Here is a 23,653-nt window from a genome sequence, read left to right as displayed (position 1 = left end):
AAGTGGGATGTGTGAGATAATGCAGTTAAAGGAGAGTCTCTGGATTTTCATCAATCTGAAACAGTCCTCCAGTCATGTGAAGCCATAACAGTGACAAAAGTGTCCTGCAGAAAGATGTGCCATAAAAATGACCCACGGGTATCATTTAAAAAAAAAAAAAAACAATAACACAATGTTGCTTTTCTCCAGGTGTCTGCAGGGAGAGAGTGGTATATTCACACCATCTATACTGTCCGTTCTCGAGACAACGCTAACCGTGGCATAGGGAAGAGAAGCCTGGAGTACCATGTGATGAGCCAGAACTCAGATCTGCTTCCAAAGGGTCAGTATCGCAGCAGGAGATCAGCCAACGACGTGCCAGACATAATAGAGGACATTGGTCTGAGCAACAACCGTGGCACCAACATCCTCCACATCGCGCTGGACCGCAGCAGCCAGCGGAGGACCAGCCCAGAGAGGGAGATCTTTACCAGAGGAGTCCACCCCCGTGAGCTCAACCAGAGAGAGAGCGGTGACGACGGACTAGTGTTGATCATCGGCGTCTTTGTTGGGCTGCTCCTCACGGTGCTCGTCGTCATCGTGGTGGTGTTACTGGTCCGGTCCAAGCGAGGGAAGAAAGGCGTTCCCAAGAGCTCCAGCAGCGCAGAGCCCATGGTGACACAAGCCCTTAGTGACAGCTCCGAGGTCTAACAAACACAATGACGATTGAGAGTCTTTAGTTAATATTTTTGTTTTGCAAGTGCCTCACATTTAGATAAAAAGACGAAGATTGTGTGTAAAGCATAGACTGTGTAATATTAATGGACAAAGCATCCGGTTTGGCAAAGTGCTGCAAATGCGGAAGTGCCTTAAACCTGAATTCTATCTGAATTCCAGTAGGGGGAGACTCCTTAAACCTGCATTCTATCTGAATTCCAGTAGGGGGAGACTCCTTAAACCTGAATTCTATCTGAATTCCAGTAGGGGGAGACTCCTTAAACATGCATTCTATTTGAATTCCTGCATGGGGAGACTCCTTAAACCTGCATTCTGTCTAAATTGCGAGACGGGTATGGCTGCAGCCTGGAGCGTCCCATGTCATCCGTCCCGTCTCATGCGGTCCCGTCTCATGCGGAGGTGTGTCCAACGGTAAATCCAGAGGGTCAAAATTACGATATCGCAAATAATTTTCCAGATGGAGTCACGGGTAAATTCGTGACCACATCTGTTGCAATCAATTGAAAAACGTTAAAAAACTGTTAAAGTAACAATTTTGCCATACATATAATTTGCTCATTTCGGATTATGGTTGTGTTGTTCCATATTAACGTGGCTACATCTGATGAAACCTGCATCAGTGACGCAGCCGTTTCTGCCATCTAACGGCGGGACCTCCTGAGGAGAAATCCACGATCTGCACACACAACAACAAGACTACAAAAATAAACATGTTACACTCTTTCCCAGACTTTTTAATTTTATATTCTATATTGTTTTCACACTTCACCGTGACATTGCTGCAAATACAACTGCTTATCAGCATGGCGAGAGCATTCGACTGCTATAGCTCTACCAGCACTGCCTCAGCTGTCGGGTCTCTGTGACCCGGGGCAGAACGCGATTGTATTTACCGCGGCCTCGGCTGTTTAATATATTTTAAGTATTTTATTCATGATAGTTGACGCAGGCTTATTTTATTCCAGATGATATTCTGCATTTATCTTGTCAACACAAGCATAACATTCAGAAATGAGCAAATATGTGTATGGCAAAATTGTTACTTTAACAGTTTTTAACGTTTTTTTCAATTGATTGCAACAAATGTGGTCACGAATTTACCCGTGACTCCATCTGGAAAATTATTCGCGATTTCATATTTTTGACCCTCTGGATTTACCGTTGGACACAACTCCGCATGAGACGAGACCGCATGAGACGGGACGGATGACATGGGACGCTCCAGGCTGCAGCCATATACTCTTGTAAATTCCTGCAGGGGGAGACTCCTTAAACCTGCATTCTATCTGAATTCCAGCAGGGGGAGACTCCTTAAACCTGCATTCTATCTGAATTCCAGCAGAGGGAGACTCCTTAAACCTGCATTCTATCTGAATTCCAGCAGGGGGAGACTCCTTAAACCTCCATTCTATCTGAATTCCAGCAGAGGGAGACTCCTTAATGCTGCATTCTATCTGAATTCCAGCAGGTGGAGACTCCTTAAACCTGCATTCTATCTGAATTCCAGCAGGGGGAGACTCCATTAATATTAACAGTCTATGGTGTGAAGCAACAAAAGCAACAAGAGCTTTGATTCTGTTCAGAAATACTACTTGAAATACTGCGTCCCTATCACAGCCAGGGAGTGGTCCGGACACTAACTAGGAGACAAGCTTTGTTAGCAGCTGTTTCAAGGCACTGGTCATCAAGTCGTCAGCACTCACTTATTGATTTACTTTTAATGCCACTTGATCCAAAAAAAAAATAACCTGTGTTATTACACTTCCAAAGGTGCTACAGAAGATGCCTTTTAACTTGAATGGCATTTGGTGTTTTATTGAGTAGATGAAGAGCAGGCGGATATTTTGCATTCTGTAGTAGTTGTCAACAACGGGCTTTGTAAGTTTGATTTGCTGCATCTAGACACTATCCATGCTTACACTGGGTAAACATGTCTGTTCTTATAGCGACCTGTACTTAGATTCAGTGTGTGCCTAAGAAGTCCCACTTTCTTGACGTTTTACGATGTTTGTTACGTTTTGTCCTGTGTGATCTGTAAGACATTAACAAGACATCCGTGCAAGTGAAAAGAAATTTTTCACATTGTGCTCATGTTTTTGCATGCATTTATTTTTGTATTTTGAGACTGTTTGACATTGTAAAAAAAAAAAGTCTGAATGCTGATTTGAATGGGACTGTGACAAATGTGTCTACTGCATTTCAAGCAGTTTGAGATTTACAGTGTATCCCATGAAACATAATATTTATCAATGGCCACTTGTTATTGTTAAATCCCCCCCTAACAGTTAGTTGTTAAAACACTGGATTTTAAGACAAGGCACTTCAGCAACTAAGAGAAGTGAAACTGGTAGAGTGTGTAGTAATGAATTGACTTTTAAGACAGCTGGTCTGCAATGTACAGTGTTCTATAGTAGTAGTTCCAGGTCCACTATTTCCAACAGGAACTATTTTCGATCAAAGATATGCTTTATTTCTAAGTGTAGACTCCTGCAGCTTAGTAGAAATAGCTGGGACTCCAGATCCCTCTCACAACACGGCGTTGCGTTGACTGTGCTGTTACCTTTTTTTTTTCAAACCTCGAAACATCTTCTAACAAGTATAGCAGGTTTCACTTAAAGGTCCCATGACATGGTGCGCTTTGGATGCTTTTATATAGTGGTCCGCTAATACTGTATCTGAAGTCTCTTATATATAGACTTTAGTGGTCCCCTAATACTGTATCTGAAGTTTCTTTCCCAAAATTCAGCCTTTACAGCCACTAGAGCCAGTCCCACAATGAGCTTTCCATAGTATGTGCCATTTCTGAGTCTGTAGCTATTCAGGAGGAGAGGGGGGGCAAGGTTGAAGCCAGGGGTGTGGCCTTCACCAACTGCCACTTTGCTTGTTTGAAAGCCATGATGTCTCTCTCTAATGGGTGGGCCAAATTCTCTGGGCGGGCAAAGCAGAGAAAGGAGGTAACCTTGCCCCTTATGACCTCATAAGGAGCTAGATTCCAGATTGGACCATCTCAGCTTTCATTTTCTCAAAGGCAGAGCAGGATACCCAGGGCTCGGTTTACACCTATCACCATTTCTAGCCACTGGGGGACCATAGGCAGGCTGGGGGAATGCATATTAATATTAAAAAACCTCATAAAGTGAAATCTTCATGCCATGGGACCTTTAAAGGGAATGACGTGTTTTACCCTCAACCATCATCATTGCCGTCAGAACTGTTCACCTCTCCCTGACTCATTAGTTGGAAATGTATTTATTTATTTTTCAATGCTTGTTATTTAGTGCCGATATAAATCATATATCATTTCATCTCCCTTTTTAATTTTGCTTTAATTTTAACCTCGCTTTAGAAACTGTAAAACTTGTTTGTTATTGGGATTTTCAAATAAAATACACTTATGTGCCATGTTTGCATTAGAACATTGTGAATGTGCACAGAAGATGAAGATCAATTGAAGCTTTCAATGTGTTTTTTTGTTGCTGTTTTTTTTCCCAGATCCAGGATTACCATAAAATTTGATTACCTCATACTATGTAAATGGACTGTTTGTATATAGCGCTTTTCGGGTCTCAACAACTATTCAAAGTGCTTTTATATAGTACAGGAACCATTCACCATTCGCACACTGTGGTCGAGGCTGCCGCACAACTCATCAGACTCAGACACATTTACACATGGGCCCAAGGACACTTCAACATGGGACTGCAAGGCCAGGGATTGAACCACCAACCTTCCAATTGGCAGATGACCGCTCTACAACAGCCGCCCCTATGCTAGACACTAACTTCATAGTCACTACTTCATAAATGTCACGTTTATTTGCAGTTTTAATTTGAAATATAAAACAATTCTATGCAACCTGTAATATCATACCTTCATGAAATGTTCACCCCAAGTATCCTTTTTCTTTTCCAGTGCACAATTTGCTTGCTGATTTAGGTTTAACACTGTATCAATGTACTGTGGTTCTTTTTATTCCACTCTAATGATTTGAGTGTGTTCTGAGCTTTTTTTTCATGCACATGTATGTATGTATGTATATACATATGTATTACCTATAAATATACCATTTGGATGTTTTGGGAACGGTTACTGTTAAAAAAGAAATACATACTGTATGTGCTGTAAGTATTTGTAACATAGACCAGAAGCACAGCGTGGTCTGCAAATAAATAATTTTCCAATAAATTGTATGTTTTTTGATGAAACCTATGTTTTAGCTGTAAGCTGTTATTAGGCAGTGTCGATGGAATGGCTGATGTATTCTGCATACTGCTCACCAATCCTTTCCTTAAACAGTTTGACTAAAAAAAGGCCTCAAAATCAGATGTATGTATCTATAAATATACCTCTGGATCCTATTGAGCATCAGTCCCTTTTTATGTTAAAATGCTATTTATGAGGACTTATATCAAGAGAGGTGCTAAGCTACAAACTGTTCATTCATTTCAGGATTATGAATTCAAATTGTGCTCACTGTAAACCACTGGAAACAATTCGCACATTTAACAATTCTGTGCAGTTACATTTCAGTGTTTCACAGACTTGGAAAAAAGGAAAATCCCGCACTCTGCTCTTGCTACAGCATCACAATTTAGTGAAGACGGTCCAGAGCGGAGTGCTGGATTTTCTTTTTTCAAGTAAGCTTACTGTAAACCAAAAAAGTGGACCCACTGTGCCTATACTCATTTCCTCATTACCACCATTCAGTGATTACGTTAGACACAGGTCCAATCCCCAATCCCCCCCGAGTGCTTGTGCAAGTTAGGCATGATGAGTAGTTACATACATATACAACATCTCAGTAAACCATGTGCTTTTATTACCAGTGCATATTCATAGTGAAAACAAAATTGTTTGTATTGGTATGACACAGCATAGGGTAAAATGCTTCAGACACATCTGCGAAAAAGTTGAGCCTTGGACTCTTTAAAGATGTCTGGGCTCCTGTTTGGCAACAAGTCAAACAGCAGATCAGTTGCGTGAAAACCAGCAGCTTCCTGCTCGACATAACTGGTGAAATAAGGTCATATTCTGTAGCTTGGGAAATCTCTACCCTGGGGAAGGGTGAATGAGGGTGTTTGGGTGTTAAGCACAGTGCTGTGGGTGGTTATGTCAGACCAGGATGTGGCTTTCTTTCTGCACCTGGTCTAGGTTTTCGTATGACAAATTACACAGAATGAACACTAGGGAGAGCCAGAGGAGCAACAGCTCTACTGCTACAGGGTTTTCCTTGGGAGTCATGTAGTGCAGGCAGAAACTCAACAGTATCATAAGTGAGTGCATTCTAAAGCATGGATGAGTTTCCTGGTAAATATTATCCAATAGAAATGTCCTCATATAATCATTTTGCCTAACTGTTTTCTATGTGAAAGCTGAAAACAAAACACTGTAAAACAGAATTCATATTCCATCCCGATCATTTTTGTGGTTTTGGACCCAGACTGCATTTGCACCAATGGACTTTTTTTTCACAAAGCTCCCAACGTCTCTGATACTATCAAAAGAATGTTAAAAATATTGACAGTTGTTCCACTGACATGCTGGTCTAATTTGGATGGATTTCCTGAGATATGAGTCTTTAATTGTTAAAATCATAACAATCATTCTATGAGCTCTAATCTGTAGTCATTTGTTCTTAACAGGGCAACTGATAAAACCTTTTTTTTTTAGTCCCAGATGAAAACAAAGATGGATTTGTAGCTTGGAGAAAAAGCTGCTAATATGCACTGATCAAATGTTTCCAGATGGGGGGGAATATTGGATATGGAATTCTGCCTAAAGGTGAAATCTCCCTTTAAGGTAAAGGGATGAAGTGTGAAGCTCTAAAGAAAAAAAGCACATACATTTAGAAAAATAATTTGTAATTGCTGAGCTAGTGTATAAAATAAAATAAAATAAATTAGCTGTTTTTTTTTCATTTTTTTTTTTTTTCCTTTCGAAACAACAGACATCAACAAAAAAGATTATTGTGCTGTTAACATTAATAAATATGACACTCTTCTTATTTTAAGCATGTGCTGGGTATGTTCATAAAGCACACTTTTTAACAGCTGCCATACACACGTGTTTAAAATCCTGGAATAATTTGACTGCTGCTCTCTGAATAGCCAAACGGCTGTGTGTTTCAAAAGCACATACATACAGAGTGATCTAATATACACAATATACATTTATGTATATACAGTACATACAGCAAATCAATGCACAGATGGTGGTGACATTTGTATGTGGGAAATATTACATTTCTTTGCTGGAGAAGCGTAGCGCTGTTCATTTCACTGTAAGCATTAACTAGTTCATGAGAAAAGCAACCGATGGGTACACTGTGTTGTTGCCTAGGCATTAAGATAAAAGAAAAAAAGTCATGCATTTGGACAAGTTATGGCTCATTAAATACTTTAATCTAAATCCTACCCTGTCCGGTCTCACAGAAAGTGTGATTTAATAATACCATCAACAGCGTACAACACACAAAAAACTGGTTTTGCACGTTCTCTGAAACCAGTCCATAGCGTTATGCCCATTACAAGGATGCTACATTAAAAAAAACAACCTTCAATACACATCATAAAGGAGGGTAAACTCATGATCACACACTTAATTATATCCGGGATGTGCACATCAAAAGGCTGTGTTGGAGAGGTCATTGCACCCGGGGGAATACATTGGCTGTGTCGTTGTCAGTGCTCGCGGTGGTGAAGATGGCCGTCTCCGGTCTCTACTGCAGGTAGCGGTAGACCTTGAAGCAGTGGTTCCCAGAGTCCGCCACCGCCACATGACCATCAGACGTGAGGGCCAGGCCCTGGGGGCCGTAAAGGGGGTCCACTGATGTGTTGATGTAGGACAGGAAGGACCCTGAGCTGTCGAACACCTGGACGGTTACACAGCACAGGGGAAAGGCGAGGTTAACAGATGTACTCAGAGATTTGTTCTCCGCATTCGATGAGATACAGTTCTCTCAAGCTAACCTGGATCCGACTGTTGCCCCAATCGGCGACAATGATATTTCCGTTGGCATCCACAGCCACGCCCGTGGGAGCATTGAACTGGCCGTTGCCCTCTCCGTGGGAGCCAAATTTAAACAGGAACTCCCCATCTGCATTATACACCTGCAGGAGAGATTAAACAGGAAAGAGGGTAGGAAAATGACACTCTGTGGTCACACATAAGACAGATATGGTAAAGAAAACAGGATAAAAAGCATATTGCTAACATGATCTAAAACAACCCATGGAGAGTTTTTTTTTTTTCTTCAATGTTTGATGGATTTTCTTGTTTCATTGAAACGGGGCGATTTTACATTGCTTGCTTATTTGTTATTGTTTTACACACACCCCGTAAAGACTAAGAATTGGTAAATGAATGGCAGCCATTACCATGACCACCAGCCATGATGATGATGATAATACCCTTAGCACTTCATTCAGATTACTGATTTAAATATCAAAAAAGAAGAAAAAGGGTATGCAGCGCAGAGAAAAGACACTGGACTGTAGCTTTGGCAAGATACAATTATTTAAGTATAGATATGTTTCTTGTAAGCCATGTTTTCACAATACTTCCAATAGACTACTACAATAAAGAATATATATACACACACACACACACTTGCAAGAAGCCATACCTTGACTGAATGGTTGTGAAAGTCTGTTACCACAATTTCATTTTTGTTATTTACAGCCACAAAGTGAGGACCTGGAAGCAGCAGAGGAGACAGAGAGGGAAAGAGAGGAAAAGAGAATGAGTCATTCACTGCTTTACAACCCGCGACAGGATGTTCCACACTATATTTGGACTACAGGACACACAGGACACAAAGACACTCGGAGCGTTGACGGGGGGGGGGGGGGGACAATACATGAGACATGACACAGCTGATGCATCGACATGTAAAAAGAACACTTTGATTTCCTGAGTTGACATTCACAGGGAATTAATTACTTACTGAAAACAGGGCCAGATTTACTAAGCTTTTGTTCCAGTGCAATGTTTGCACCACTTTTTTCTAAAAGAAAAGAAAAGGTCCAAGTGAGAAATTTTATTGAAAGTACGGGTGAGTTTCAATTGAAATACTGCTCTCTCTGCAACAACTGAAGCCATATCAACGAGGGATTCCAGCAAAACAAGCACATCCTTTTAACAGAAGGTTTTCCTCTCCCCAAAATTCAGTGAAAGGCAAAGAAGAAGACCATCTTCACATCTTTTTCATGCATTGGTGTGCATTAAGAACCTTTCCCTGTGTACACCTCTGTGTTGCACTACGATGATGAGGTGCATGTCTACGGTATAAGAGTATGCAATAGGAATATGTGTACCTGTGCATTGATGCTTACAATTAAACAAGCAGCTACGTTCTTTAGACTCTGAAATAAAGGGTGCATAGAGATGATGTCACACTTAATAAATGAGATGTGTACAAATCAACATTAGACTTGAAAAAGATAGATCCTGCACTCTGCTCTTGCTCAGCATTACAATTTATTAAAGAAACTAACGTTTCGGCCCCTCTAGACCTTCATCAAGAGGCAATACTCTCCTTAATGAGTGCGCATTCTTCCTTTTTTAAGTTTAATGTGATATTTCCCATCGCACATGCATAGAAGAATTGTTGGATGTGCGATTCTTCATAGTTTGAAACATAAATAAAATCCGTAAATCTGGCCTAACTACATGCCCTGATACATAAAGCTTAATTCGGTGTGTCTTCCTGTAAGAGACATCATTAATGAAATGCTCATAGGTACTGGTACTAAGGATTACACAGTACCTGCAAAGTGTCTGTCCGATGTTCCTCTGGCTCCAAACTTTGTCACCAGCTTCCCATTTGATTGGAAGATGAAGACACAGCAGGCTTTATTATCAACTGTGATGATGTGTCCATTCTTGTCCACAGCCACACCTTTGGGTCCCATCAGTCTCCCAGCTCCAATTTTGTTCTGCGACAGCCAGACGGGGACACTTTAGTAATTCAGTGGAACATAATGGATCTGTGCAGTGCAGTGGTGGACAAAGTTTTCAGATCCAGTACTAATACCACACTGTATAAATACTCTGTTACAAGTAAAAGCCCTACATTGAAAATCTAATACATTTAAAAGTATGTAAGTATCATCAGGAAAGTGTACATAAAGTGTTAAAAGTGGAAATAATCAAAACACGTTAATCATTTCAAAAATATAAAATATGATCGTTTCTAAACTGCATGTGTTTGTGTGCAAAAATACTAATTTGTGAAGTAAATATAGCTTTCAAATGAATGTAGTGGAGTAAAAAGTACAATATTTCTCTCAGAAACGTAGCGGAGTAGAAGTAGAAAGTGGCACGAAAAGAAAAGACTCAAATAAAGTAGAAGTACCTCAACATTTGTACTTAAGTGCAGTACTTGAGTAAATGCACTATACTTTTAAAATTACATTCTACCACTGGTGCAGTGACATTTGTTTTTCCTTTACCTTGAACTTGCCGTCCGAAGAGAAGATGCTAATCCATCTGTTGTCGTAATCTGCTACAATAATGTCCCCGTTCATGTCCACTGTGACCCCCGTGGGGCGCTGCAGCTGCCCTGGTGAACGCCCCCTGACCCCGAACCTCATCTTAAACAGGCCATCATTTGTGAAAACCTAAGAAAAGAAAAAAAATGCACTTACTCCAAAGACCTAAACAGCTAAATAACTCACTTCATTTCATTTTCAGCTCAAGAGGACGCCACTGACCTGTATGCACTGGTTGTTGCTGTCGGCCACCACAATCCGTCCATTACTGGAGGTGGAGATGCCCTGTAGGTTGGTGAATTCGGCTTTGTCTCGCCCTCTTGTTCCTGTCATATCAACAAGACATCAGGCTACTTCAGCGTTATGCGTGTGTAAACGTCATTCACAATTCGGATCTGCTGTACTTTGCTTGGAATATCTCAACGGTTTAGTTTTTACTTGCATTCAACCTTGTGTATAAGTCGACTGAGAACTATTTCTCTTTGGCAACAATGACCTCTCCCATTTCCACAGTTGCACATTCCTTACTGGAAGCTGCCCAGTAAAACCACAGTCTGGCCACTGAGCAGCTCCACTGGAATGTGTTTTTTTGTTGTTGTTTTTTTTTTCTGGGTTACGGGCCTTGCTCAACGGCACCACAGTGGTGATTTTTTTTAACAGTTTGAACAGACAGGAAACAACTGTGTGCCACAAAAGAGTCTTCTTTGGACATTTCTTACCTAAAATTGTCATCAGCAAGAATAAATAATGCTCAGACATATCTCATCCACATACAATGTCATTATGGGAGAATTTGATAATTTAAAAGATCTTCTGTTGAGATAGGAATGCTCTGTGTGTGTGTGTATTAGAAGTATATGTGTTTAGAAACTTGAAATGTATGATTGTATTTTCTTGTATGACAATAAATAATCAATGACAAAAAAAATTAAATTAAATCAAATTATCCAGAGTTGTGTGTCAGTGTGTGCTCTAGAGAAACAACATCCTACAGCTCTCAGTCAGCAGTAACTATTAGTGACAGCAGATCCAGCCAGCTGTGCACCCACCCACTCGGTAGATCAGCTCCTCCTCTATGGGGTTTTCCTTTTTCTTGGTGGTGCTGTACATGCTGGAGGGTCTGCGCACGGCCTTCTGTCGAACATGACCTCCTCCTCCACTCGGGGACTTCACCCTTCTCTTCACGTCGTCTGGCGACTGCAGGACGTCTGACGGCTTGACGGCGCGCAAACGGAACGGGCTCCCCCTCACGGGCTGCTCGTACAGCAGCAAAGAGAAGGTGAACTCTCCCTCAGAGCGGATGGTGTATCCAACCTCGTAGGTGCCGTTCTTGTTGTCCGCCACCTCGGCTTCGGTGCACACCCCGTCTGCGGAGACGATCTCTGCCCTCAGAGCGGCGTTGCCAGTCTTCACCAGCTCTCCGTCCTTGTCTTTAGTGGTGACCGTGACAGTAGTGTGCTGGCCGACCAGCGCGTGCCGCAGGCCTTCGCCGGTGGCGACACTGGTGTGGCCTACGGTCCCTGTTGTGATCAGGACTCCCAGGTTCTGAATGGAGCGCCTCAGTCCATCCGTCTCTACCTGGCATTCCAGATGTCCGTTTTCGTGGGGATGCTCAGGAAACGTGTGCCGTGCCAGGGCGCTGACCCGCTCGCCCATCTGCTTCTGGACCAGCAGGACCTCCGTGGCGCTGCCGTGGCTCAGGGCCTGCTCAGTGAAGTTGCAGCTGCTTTGAATGTTCTCTTTGCCCTGAAGCAAAGAGGTCAGCTGGGCTTGAAGCACCTAGGGACGTCAGAAGAGACAGAGGCAGACAGTCAGAGGCGCTTAAATGTGGAACAGTTGTATGCTATTTTCCAGAGCCAGAGCTATAGATTATACTAACCTTAATATTTCCACTATGAGAATGGGTCTTCCCTGTTTGCAGGAATATTACTATGCAGCCCAGCTAAGACCTTTAGTCTGCCTGTGTTCACCATCATACACTGCAGCTTGGAAGGAAATCGAAGGCGCGACAATAAAAGGAATCCCAATTACAGCCCTACTTAGTGACTACAAACTACAAGAAGAACAGCAGATTCCAGAAGACTCCATAACGGGCAGTTATCTCAAATCCTGGCAGGAATTGGCTAAAATTTGCAAAATAGGAGATACATCTAAACTTATGAGGTGGTGTGCCTATGATTCGCAATTTGCACCAAATAGAATTGATAACAGATTTAAGTCATGGATATCGAAAGGCTTAACTACCTATTATTCATTTATCCACAAAGGGATATTTCAGAGTTTTGAAACCTTACGGAAAGATCATGGACTGGAAAAAGATGATTTCTTTAGGTACCTCCAGGTGAGACATTATTTTAATAGAAACTTCAAAGAGGTATTGAGAAAAGGTGATTCAAGTTTCATGGAGGTTTTTCTATCACTAATTAGGCCCAGATCAGACAGCAGAATTATCTCCAAGTTATATAATGCCATACAGCTGTCTAAACAGGAGAATACAGAATACATAAAGAGAAAATGGGAAAAGGAAACGAAGGTAATAATATCACAAGAAGGCTGGGAAGAAATATGTCAACTGCAGTGGATCTCGACTGGTTCAAACACATGGCGTGAGTTTTGCTGGAAAAACATTGCACGATTTTTTGTTACTCCCATTCAGAGACGATATCAAAACAATGGTGATGCCTGCTGGAGACTTTGCGGGTCTAAAGGAGCCAACCACTCCCATGTTTTTTGGGAGTGCCAAGTAATAAAACCGTACTGGAAAGAGATCCACAAACATATTGAAAATATATTCATTGTGAAAATTCCATTCAAATGTGAAACGTTGTACTTGGGCAATTTACAGTTGGACACATGGACCAATAACGACAAAAAACTGCTGGCTATACTGCTGGCAGCCAGTAAGAAAGCCATCACAAGGAAGTGGCTAAAAACAGACCCGCCCACTATTGATGAATGGATTGAAATTGTTTACCAGATTTATGTTATGGAAAAGATTTCTTTCTCCCTCCTAGTAGAAAAAGAAAAGTTTTATAAGATCTGGACCAAATGGACTGAGTATGTAAAACCAACTAGATCTGACTTTATTTGATTGTTCTTAAGAACTAAGTGCCCTTCTATGTTCTTGTAATTTGTCATGTTTTTACTTGAGATGGTGTAACCTCCATTATTGTTCAATTCTGTTCATCTTTGTTATTGTTTACAAAAATTAGTAATAGTCTGAAAAAGAAATGACCAGAAAGGCAGTATGAACAAAATCACTTGGTTTATCCGGTTGTATAGTCATGTACAATTTCAAATGGGTAAAGCTGTAATTACCGAATGTGATGGAAATCCGTCTTTCTAAATAAAAAAATAATTACAAAAAAAAAATATTTCCACTATGAACTGAATAACAGAATATAAAAATCTTGCCATCTGGATTGACGAATGCTCCTTTTCAAATATCACATTGATAATCTTGTGTGCCAAAAGTTGGCTATATGTACAGAAACAAACGTATATTTCCTATGGTTTTGGATTATGGTGATGTGATTCATAGACACGCATCTTCTTCAACTCTTCCATTTTTGGACTCAGTCTATCACTCTGCCTGGAGAAGATCCATAACCGGTAATGTCGATGGTACACATCATTGTATTTTATTTTAAAGTGTTGGGTTGTCTTCTATTCATGAAAGACGTGATACTCAGTGGTATCTCCGTATCTACTCTAACTACCACACTCCCTTACAGAACGTCTCCGTTACTCAGAGGGACGTTATCAGACTCACTCTGCTGACTGACTTTTGCTTTGTGTTCCACGAGCTCGGTCTGAACCTGGAAAAACTGCTTTTAACTTTATGCAACTGACCCCTGTAACAAATTCCAGCACTTTCCTAAAATCGACTCACTTGTGCCCATTGGACAATTTAGAAATCGGGATTTCAAACCTGCAAACTTCTGTAACCATTTTACATGACTGTACTTTCTTTTGCATCCTTATTATGCTAATATATTTATCAAATCATTTTCCAACTCAAAAAGTTTAGTGTCTTTCTATTTTTTTTATGATGGCGTTGCTTTTCTGTGTTGTTTTGTTTTTGTTATTGTAATTTAACTCAATGTCATTGTAAATGGGGGCTGTATCTGAAGTCCAGAGACTCCAGATACAGTATTAGGGGACCACTAAGGTCTATATAAAAGAGACTTCAGATACAGTATTAGGGACCACTAAGGTCTATATAAAAGAGACTTCAGATACAGCATTAGGGGACCACTAAGGTCTATATAAAAGAGACTTCAGATACAGTATTAGGGACCACTAAGGTCTTTATAAAAGAGACTTCAGATACAGTATTAGGGACCACTAAGGTCTATATAAAAGAGACTTCAGATACAGCATTAGGGGACCACTAAGGTCTATATAAAGGAGACTTCAGATACAGTATTAGGGGACCACTAAGATCTATATAAAAGAGACTTCAGATACAGTATTAGGGGACCACTAAGGTCTTTATAAAAGAGACTTCAGATACAGTATTAAGAGACCACTAAGGTCTATATAAAAGCATTCAAAGAGCACCATGTCATTGGACCTTTAAAGTTGAAGGAATTACAAAAAGAATAATCAGAAAGACCTCTGACCTTCTGCTTAGTGCTGCAGATGTTTTCCACCTCCGTAATGAGAGCAGTCTTGCGTTGGTGTAAGGCCTTCTCCAGCTCGTCAAAAGTGTTACTGATTTCAGTCACTGCCTCATTTTTCCGCTCTGTAAGCTGCTTGGAGATCTCATTCACAAGCTCAATGGCAGCCGTCAGCTGAGGTAGCCTGCCAGAGAAAAAAAAGCAGAGAAGATGAACACAGAATAACACTTTCAAATTAACATTCTTTAAATTTCCACTACATCCAAGATCTTCCAAATAAAAACACGTGCTCGATTTTGGATGAAAGCGCTGAAAATCCTACCTGTTGCGCACAGCGTCCAGCTGATTTTTTAGCGCTGACTTATGTTGTTCCAGCACATCCCTCAGAGGAACTGTCACATGTTCCCTGTGTTCCCCTTCTGTACACTCCAGACACATGGCTGTTTCACATGACTCGCAGTAAAACTCCATCACCTGCAGATGGTGCAGTGGAGCACAAGACAACTGAACATTACATTACTGTGGCTACATTTGCTCACAAATTCAAACACATATAAGAAAGAAATATTTGATGAGATCTCGCAATGTTGTCATGAGCTTGTGGGTGATCTCTGATGTCTCTATGTCTGTCCTTTTCTTTTACCTTGCCCTCGTGATTGGGGCAAGAGAGGGGCTGACAGGCCGTCGCTGCACTGGCTGACTCCAGAACATTGCAGGCCTCAGGTCGGCTGCACTCTGGGTCTCGCTGTAGCACCTCCATAAGGTTTGTGATGAAGAAGTTGTTCTGCAGGGCTGCCACACCCTTCTCTGGCAAGATGGAGGTCTGTCTGCACACTGGGCAGGACAGCGTCAAAGACTGGGGAGGGATGTAGTTCTGTAGACATCTAAAGAGAGACAAGATGTTAAAGAAATGACTCAGAGGGCTGAGGCTGCAATTTAACACCTATTCCAGGGTCAGAGGGTGTAAAAAAGCAAAAGCGTTGTGTAAAAACGGTCTTTGGCACAACAGAGAGCATTAAATTCTTGAAATAATCGACTATCTGTCTCTGTTGAAATTGGTGCTTGCTGCCAACAATGGCGTGCCATAAAGAATGCTGTCTGTTCCTGCCTGCCGCTGGGGTCAGTGGGTCGCGGTTGTGGCATCCCGCTCTCACTAACTAACTACATTCTGCGACAGGCTTATGCACGCACGCGCACGCGCACACGCGCACACGCACACACACACACACACACACACACACACACACACACACACACACACACACACACACACACACACACACACACACACACACACACACACACACACACACACACACACACACACACACACACACACACACACACACACACACACACACACACCATGAACAATTTAGGTCGTCCATGGTTATCAACAGGTAGAGCTACTCTTTATGCTTTTTCAATAAGTTATTTCTTTGAATCTATTGTTACTATTCTCGTTCTCATGGCTGTGTGGTGCAGTGTTCATTGATTTTTCTCGACTGCTTTTCCTTTTCATTTTCACTCAGTTGTTTTCAGAGAGGAGTGGGGGAGAGGAGGATGTTAGCTAAGCTGACATCCATCATGGACAAGACCTCTCACCCCCCTACATGTCACTGTGGGGTCCCTGAGCAGCTCCTTCAGCAGCAGACTGATACCCCCCCCTACACGACACTGTGGGGTCCCTGAGCAGCTCCTTCAGCAGCAAACTGATACCCCCCCGGTGTAAGAAGGAGACGTACCGCGGGTCATTCATCCCGGCCGCTGTCAGACTCTACAACACCTGCAATACCTGATAATGTCGTAGTTTCTGTTCCTGTTTTTCGTTTAATCCACACACTCTGTATATCTTTATCTGTATTTATATTTCCATTACAAGTACTTCATTTTTTAATATTATTTATGGTCACAGGTATCATATTATGGTTACCTGCTTTTGCATTATCACTTTAATTACATATTCAATTTAATTGTTAACGTCACTTACTACACTGCAGTGTTGTTTTCTTGTACTATGGCAACTGCAGTTTTCTTTACTTTACAATACCTTATGTGACGCCACTTTACTTTACTTCAGTCTACCTTCTGCACATTGTCTATTGTTTGCCTGTTTTTCTTGTGTGTTTACTTGTTTGTTTGTTCTGCTTTCATTGTAGAAAAGGCTGCTGTAACGAGGGAATTTCCCCGCTGTGGGATGAATAAAGTATCATCTCATTTAATCTAATCTAATCTTACATCAGCTGTTTATTGCTGTTATTCAGCTGGCTATCTCTTTGTCATTCTTTTGTTGTTGTTGTTGTTGTTGTTTAGTTGTCTTTCTCTGGCCATCCCCATCGTTGTTCTCTTGCAGGTTTTGTTGCTTTGTGCAATTGTAGTTTTCCTTTTGTTGTTGTCTGTTGTCCCCACCCCCTATCCCCTTTCTCTTGCTAAAGTAAAATACCTTGATTTGCTGTTTGGCACAACAAGGTATTCAGCTCCTCGCACTGTATACCAGTCTGCGAGGCAGGACAGGTAAAAAAAAAATTATATATATATATATATATATATATATATATATATATATATATATATATATTCCCTTAAATCCATCCCAGATAAAAAAAAACACTGCAGGCGGAGGGAATACAAAGAAGCAAAGAAAGTTGGATTGATTGGTTCAGAGCTTACTTCTCACAGAAGGTGTGCAGGCAAGGCAGGACCTTGGGGTTGTGATAATGGTCCAAACAAATGCTGCAGACCAGGAACTGCTTGTCTATCTGCCTGACCACAGGGCTGGTGCTGCCGGTCTCACGCTTAGCCATGGTGACAGACATTCAAAGAGGGCAAAGGAACCGCTTAACCTGCACACAGAGGGTGGAAGAAACAGAACTAAGGTCAAGAAAGCCTTGAGGAAACGTTCAAAGAAAGTAAGGAGGGCGTATTCACTTACCCTCAGCATGAGCAAAAGGAAGACATGACTCATAATGTTAACAAAACAAAACCTCAGCCAAATCCCGTATCTGCTGCCGCTATATGCTCTCGCTTCCTTATTAAACTGTGTCAATATGGGATGATCGTCTTTTTTCACAAACACCCGCATAGCCAGAGGTTATGTGACTTTATAAATGAAAACCCTAATAAGCTAATGCAGTGGAAGAAAAATGATTACATGTGACGATCCCTTGCGGGGCAGAACTCTCAGTCCTGAAAACTATGCAGTATGGGAGCCAACATGTCTGTGTTTACAGTGGAGTTAGAAGTGTAGAATATATAAATATGATGTTGGCAAAAACATGCTTACGGTAAAGCATCTTGTTTAATTCCTGGCCATATTTCACCATACACAACAAAGTCCCCTGTTTTGTTGTCTAACATTCATTAAAAACTGCAGATGATGGGTGGATGTCCGCTGGCTCTCTGGTCAGATGGTTGTTGCATGAAATTGGATCACTGGGTCAACCACAGATTATTTCAGTTTGCCAATGACATGTTGTACATCTGTCATATTGTACATAAGCACATAAAGGATTACATGAACACCAAAAACACAAGCACACTGCTTCAATGTGATCGATAAATTGCTTTTGCTATATAACAGCATCAATCAATTCCATGCAATGTTAAAGACATTTCAGCTAATGGTCTGGTTAGGCAGTTAGCTTGTGTGTATTGTTACATTCCAAAGTATATTTGTTTAATTTGCCTGTGCACAATCAGAATTTAAGCTCCTTAAGTCCTCTTCTAAGGCTTCTCTGGTTATTTATTTGTAGTTTAGAATATCATTGCTGTGAAACAGTCCGAAAATAAAGTTTTAATTCTTTTGTTAACAGCCCTGTTCCTCCGCTCTCTGTCTTCGTTTGACCTAGCTTACTTGTGCAAACTCTCTTTTTGTTTTCTCCGTCTTTTTTTAAATTGAGCCAGAAAGCCAAGCAAAGCCTAATTTTACTTTTAATGTTATCAAACAAGGAGAAATGTTCACCCTCCTCGTCCTAAAATGGACATAAATGGACATGCGAGTACTTCCTAGTTCTGTGAATGAAGACGGTAATCCCTGTAAACCCCACCCTGAAAGTTCCTATAAGAACCAGAAAGTACCACCCTCCAATCAGGAACTTTTTGGGTGTAATAAGGCCCATGCAAAGGTCCCAGGGCCATAATTTAGACCCTGGTCCCTGTGGTGGAAACACAATGAGTCCCTCAGAATGTTCCTAGCTCTGGGGTGGGAAGTTCCTGTGGTCAGAAAGTGACGGAAGGAACCTTTTATAGGGTAACTGAGACATAACTTTGTAGAGTCGATGTCATTAGCCACTGCCTTTTTGTAGTTTTCACTTCATTTCAGATGCTGCTCTTGGTGTCACCACATCTGGGATGCAACATCCCCTAATATCCTTAACATCACATTGAGCCTCTTGAATGAATGCTCTCCATCCACTTCATCTGAATTTAATTACATAGATGGATTTTTTTACTTATATGAAAACTTAAGGAATGATGTCATTCGTATTTGGAAAAGAATATCTGGAACTATTCATGAAACTATATATATAAAGGTGAAATCTACTTGTGATATGCATGAAGTTGTAGTGCTAATATAATCAATGTGAGCCGGAGAGCAGTGAAACGTAACAACTTGAACTGTAGATTTCACAACCGTCTGACTTTGTTTGATTCATGTTTCAACTGCAAAGAGACAAATCTAAACTCCAACCTTAAACGAGACAGGATCAGATCCTTTGTCCTAAAAACGGCCCTGTGGATAAAAACGTACTGAATTATCAGTAACTGTGAAACATCATTGCACAGTTGCCGATGTTTCAAGTTTAATTTGATTTGTAAAACACTTTAAAAAGCATCAAAGTGCATCACAAAGACAGTACATGTATACAAGCATAAAGACATCAGGGCATAGATATACTACATAGGCTATCTGAGAAAGGATTCAAGCAAACATGATCATATGAATACAAATATGGATGTGTAGGAACACTACATTTATTGCAATTCAACACACCACAAGTACAAATGAAATCTAAAAGACCAGTGTGCACTTTGTATAAACTCACATGCGCCTGAGAAAGACGCAGTATAACTGTAATTATAGATACCTGCAAATGTTACCATCCCATTTAAGGGCCATGATCTAGATCTAATTAAATGCTAAGAAGATACACTGAAACTATTCCTTAGAAGGCAAAGTCAACTCACCCATCACCTCTTGATGCGTCACAGCCCTATGACTGTACTATTCTTCAGCCTCGCATCATCTTTCAGCCACTTTTCCAGCAGCAGGGTTTGTAATTCCTCCTTTGAAGTTGCATCTACACAACTGCTCTCTCAGTCTGACCTGCAAAAGGCTAACCATCAGGCTTGCACTTCACCTAGCATCAAGAGCTAAAGGTCCTCACTCTGCCTTTTGCCTCCGCCCTGACTAATATAGCTAGGCCTCCTTTCTTTAAGAGTAAGGAGAAGAAAGAGGAAGCTTTAAAACGCCACTCCCTGAATTCCTCCTAGTTCTTTTCCTTAACTCCCAGCTGGTTGAGTTAGGCACTACCTGTCTGTCTGTCTGTCTGTCTGTCTGTCTGTCTGTGCCTGCCTGCAGGGAGAGAATTCCCGGTGAACTGTGCTGCCTGTCTCACGGCCAGGCCGGCCTCAGAGGCAGCTGTCCTTCTCTACAACACAGAGCAGCGAGCTCTAACAATGGCATTCCAGATCTGCTCACAGCTCACCACCCCACATTCCCCTCTCTCTTCCCCTCCCGTCATCTCTTTCCCTTCTTTCTATTGTCTATTTTTTGCTCCTCTCTCTCTCTTTCTCTTTTACTAAAACCACATAAATGCACTCATAGCATCAGCGGGCCTGCTCTCAGCCACAGACGTCTTGCAGATGGGGAATTTCTCAGGCATGTAGGCCTCATTGTTGCTTCTTGCTAAGTGACTACCAGGCTTACTGACTAGAGAGATCTGCCACCCCCCCTTTTCACTGTCCAAACAGTCACCCTTCCCCGACCCGCTCTGCTTCCCCCTCCTCTTGTCTCCCCTACAAAAGCCCTCCCCTGCCTGGGCTGTCTTCCCTTCACATGGACTCTGAATTGCAGCAGCTGAACGGTGACATCACGAGGAAGCTTGAGGAGCCAAAGCCCTCAGGCTCCTCCCCTCTCGGCCAGCTAGCTACTGCCTTTAGGTTTGCAACAGTCTCCCCCCCCCCCCCCCCCCCCCTTCCCTTCCCTTCCTCCCTGCCTGCCCTCCTCGGCTCAGTTCCTTCCACTCGCCTCAACACAGAAAGAGGATCTTTCTCCCCCCTTTCAACAGCTCTAGGTAGCTGTGTTGGTGCTTAGAGAAAATCTAAATAAAATGAGCCAAAAATGCATTGAATAAGAAACAAAAAAGACAAAAATACCATTCATTAAATAATTGCAGATCTAAATATTACAAGTCTAAATATCAATGATATGTTGTATAAAATAACATAGTGTTATATAGTTAAATCTTAAGAAGACTGATAAACCTAAAAATAACAGCAGTGATTCATCAGTTGAGAGATTAAAAATAGACCTGATAGGAATATTAGACGTACATTATTGGTGACAGTAGAGTACAGAGTAGGCGTTTGGAGCAGTATGTGACGAGATCCTCTTCAAGGCTCTGTCACTGTAACTGCATGATCAGCGCTTCATACAGACGAGGTCAGTTTTCCGTCAGTATGCGACTGTGTTTCCTCCGTACTAGAGAGACGCCTGCAGACAACCCACGGAGTGTAAAACGCCGTTAGGGAATTCGGCTGTTTGACTGCAAAGCATCTCGTGCCACTCTCACCGTGAATTACAGCTAAGTGGCTTAGTGTCCTCCTGCAGGGTCAGGTCCCGTCTGCCATCTGGATTAGTGTCTCCCAGACTCGGATGACACCATCACACCCAGTCAACTCAAATCTGAATTAGAGCAAACACCTCACGTAACATTCACAGAAACCTGACACTCAAATGCTATTACCACCGGGGAAGCAGTGACAGGCGATGCTTGTCCACCACAGACCAGGCTACAGAGGGCTGCTCGACTATGGAAAAAGTCACAGTTACTTTGGTCAATATTGAAATTGCAAGTAGAAGCTGAAATTATTGAATTTAAGAAACAATGAAAACACCTTGAACTGTCAGATTTCCCTTAACCCTCGTATTGTATTCCCATCAAAATTGAAAGTCAACACTTTTGTTGACGCTTTTCATCAATGTTTTTCCCTTTTTCTTATGTTTTTGTCCTTTTTTCAACACTTTTGACACTTTTTTTTCAATGTTTGTCACTTTTTTCAACACTATGTAACACTAACTTATTAACTTGAGTTTCACAGTTATTTTTGGAATTTATGGTCAATTAACCTTATTTATATGAAAGTATGCCTAATGTTTGAGTTAAAAAAGGAGAAATTAGAAATTATTTAGACATAAATTAAAGGAATGGATGTTGATAGATAATCACACACTGGAATATGTCAACTTCAACTCAATAATATTGCAAAACCACTTCTATTTCTTTTTTCCAATGCTATAAAATTGAATAAGACACCTCAAAATTAATGAAAGTAGAGATTTGTACTTGCCAAAGAGCGTTGTGTGGAATCAATCATGTTATTTTGGGTGATTACAATTGGGTAGTTATAGGATACAGTATATATAATGTTAAAAAGAACATTGATATAGGAAAAGGGATCAATTTGACCCGAGGACAACATGAGAGTTAATACTTTTCTCGTCTCAACCTTTGTTTTGAAGGATAACGCTTTAGTTGAAGGTATCTACATAAGAGTGACATGGCACTGTCATGAACACATGACACATGCACCCTAACCCTAACATAACCCCAGCTTGTCATGACAAAATCAAATGACACTTACTAAAAGAAGCGTTATGTCATACACGTTTATGACTTGTTGATAATGTTTATGACACGTTCATGACAGTGTCATGTCACTCTTGTGTAGATACCTTCAAGTAAAGTACAACTGTTTTTATATTTAGAAGACAAAGACAAAATAAGAGTTTACTTGCAAAACGTCTTGCGCAAAATAATCAATCTTTTTGGATTATGTTGTGTTTGTGATCAATCCAAAATCATAATCAGATTACGATTTGATTAATTGCACAGCCCTAGTGACTTGTTTGTGTGCTAAAGACAAGGACGTCTAACATGAGTGAGTTTAAATGGATTCCAGCAATGAGCTCACATTCAGAGAAAACGTTATTAAAGGCCCCTTGGCATAAACATTTCCTTTTATGAGTTTTTTTTTACATTAATATGAGTTCCCTCAGCCTGTCTATGGTGGAATGGTGACAGGTGTAAACCGAGCCCAGGGTATCCTGCTCTGCCTTTGAGAAAATAAAAGTTCTGATGGGTTGATCTGGAATCTTGCCCCTTGTGACCTCATAAGGGGCAAGATTCCAGATACCTCCCCTTTCTCTGCTTTGCCCACCCGGAGAATTTGGCCCACCCATATGAGAGAGACATCATGGCTTTCAAACAAGCAAAGTGTCAGTTGGTCAAGGCACACCCCCAGCCTCAAACTTGCCCCCCCTCCCCTACTCCATAGCTACAGACACAGAAATGGCACATACAAGGAAAGTCATTTGTGGGACTGGCTCTAGTGCGGTTAATTCTGACCAAGGCTGACTTTGGGAAAGAGACTTCAGATATAGTATTAGGGACCACTAAGGCCTACTGAACAGACATCGATACAGTATTAGGGGACCACTAAGGTCTATATAAAGAGACTTCAGATACAGTATTTAGGGGACCACAGATGTCTTTTCCACCAAGCGGTTCTGGTGCTGGTTCGGAGTCAGGGCCAGATATT

The 23,653-nt window shown here is 41.3% G+C and overlaps 2 protein-coding genes and 1 long non-coding RNA gene across 5 annotated transcripts in view; 2 read left to right on the top strand and 1 right to left on the bottom strand.

Moving 5' to 3' along the window:
- The window catches only part of frem2b (FRAS1 related extracellular matrix 2b), a 63,684-nt gene extending 62,920 nt beyond the window's left edge, over positions 1-764 (top strand). Inside the window, exon 24 of the mRNA XM_032506957.1 lies at positions 190-764. Coding sequence (XP_032362848.1) covers positions 190-690 — 501 coding nt within the window. The 3' untranslated portion in view covers positions 691-764. The remainder of the gene's footprint in view (positions 1-189) is intronic.
- A 1,279-nt stretch (positions 765-2,043) lies between these two features.
- Positions 2,044-4,902, top strand: LOC116674567 (uncharacterized). The gene is made up of 2 exons (XR_004328127.1): positions 2,044-3,335; positions 3,885-4,902. It is a non-coding gene; the product is annotated as an uncharacterized LOC116674567 (long non-coding RNA).
- A 611-nt stretch (positions 4,903-5,513) lies between these two features.
- The window catches only part of LOC116674535 (tripartite motif-containing protein 3), a 30,480-nt gene continuing 12,340 nt past the window's right edge, over positions 5,514-23,653 (bottom strand). Inside the window, exons 1-13 of one of the 3 annotated variants that reach the window (XM_032506964.1) lie at positions 20,018-20,800; positions 17,501-17,673; positions 15,474-15,714; positions 15,153-15,304; positions 14,834-15,014; positions 11,258-11,987; positions 10,431-10,534; positions 10,170-10,337; positions 9,485-9,653; positions 8,663-8,722; positions 8,342-8,412; positions 7,686-7,826; positions 5,514-7,588 (exon numbers count right to left, since the gene is read on the bottom strand). In XM_032506964.1, coding sequence (XP_032362855.1) covers positions 7,436-7,588; positions 7,686-7,826; positions 8,342-8,412; positions 8,663-8,722; positions 9,485-9,653; positions 10,170-10,337; positions 10,431-10,534; positions 11,258-11,987; positions 14,834-15,014; positions 15,153-15,304; positions 15,474-15,714; positions 17,501-17,646 — 2,316 coding nt within the window. In that variant the 5' untranslated portion in view covers positions 17,647-17,673; positions 20,018-20,800 and the 3' untranslated portion in view covers positions 5,514-7,435. Of the gene's footprint in view, positions 7,589-7,685; positions 7,827-8,341; positions 8,413-8,662; positions 8,723-9,484; positions 9,654-10,169; positions 10,338-10,430; positions 10,535-11,257; positions 11,988-14,833; positions 15,015-15,152; positions 15,305-15,473; positions 15,715-17,500; positions 17,674-20,017; positions 20,801-23,653 lie in introns of those variants that run through there. The other 2 variants (XM_032506963.1, XM_032506968.1) reach the window with 2 other exon arrangements.

Source organism: Etheostoma spectabile, chromosome 3 (assembly GCF_008692095.1).
Source record: "Etheostoma spectabile isolate EspeVRDwgs_2016 chromosome 3, UIUC_Espe_1.0, whole genome shotgun sequence".
NCBI classification, from domain to species: Eukaryota; Metazoa; Chordata; class Actinopteri; order Perciformes; family Percidae; genus Etheostoma; species Etheostoma spectabile.
The sequence above is the reverse complement of the archived record's forward strand: the minus strand, read 5'-3'. Positions and strand labels throughout refer to the sequence as shown.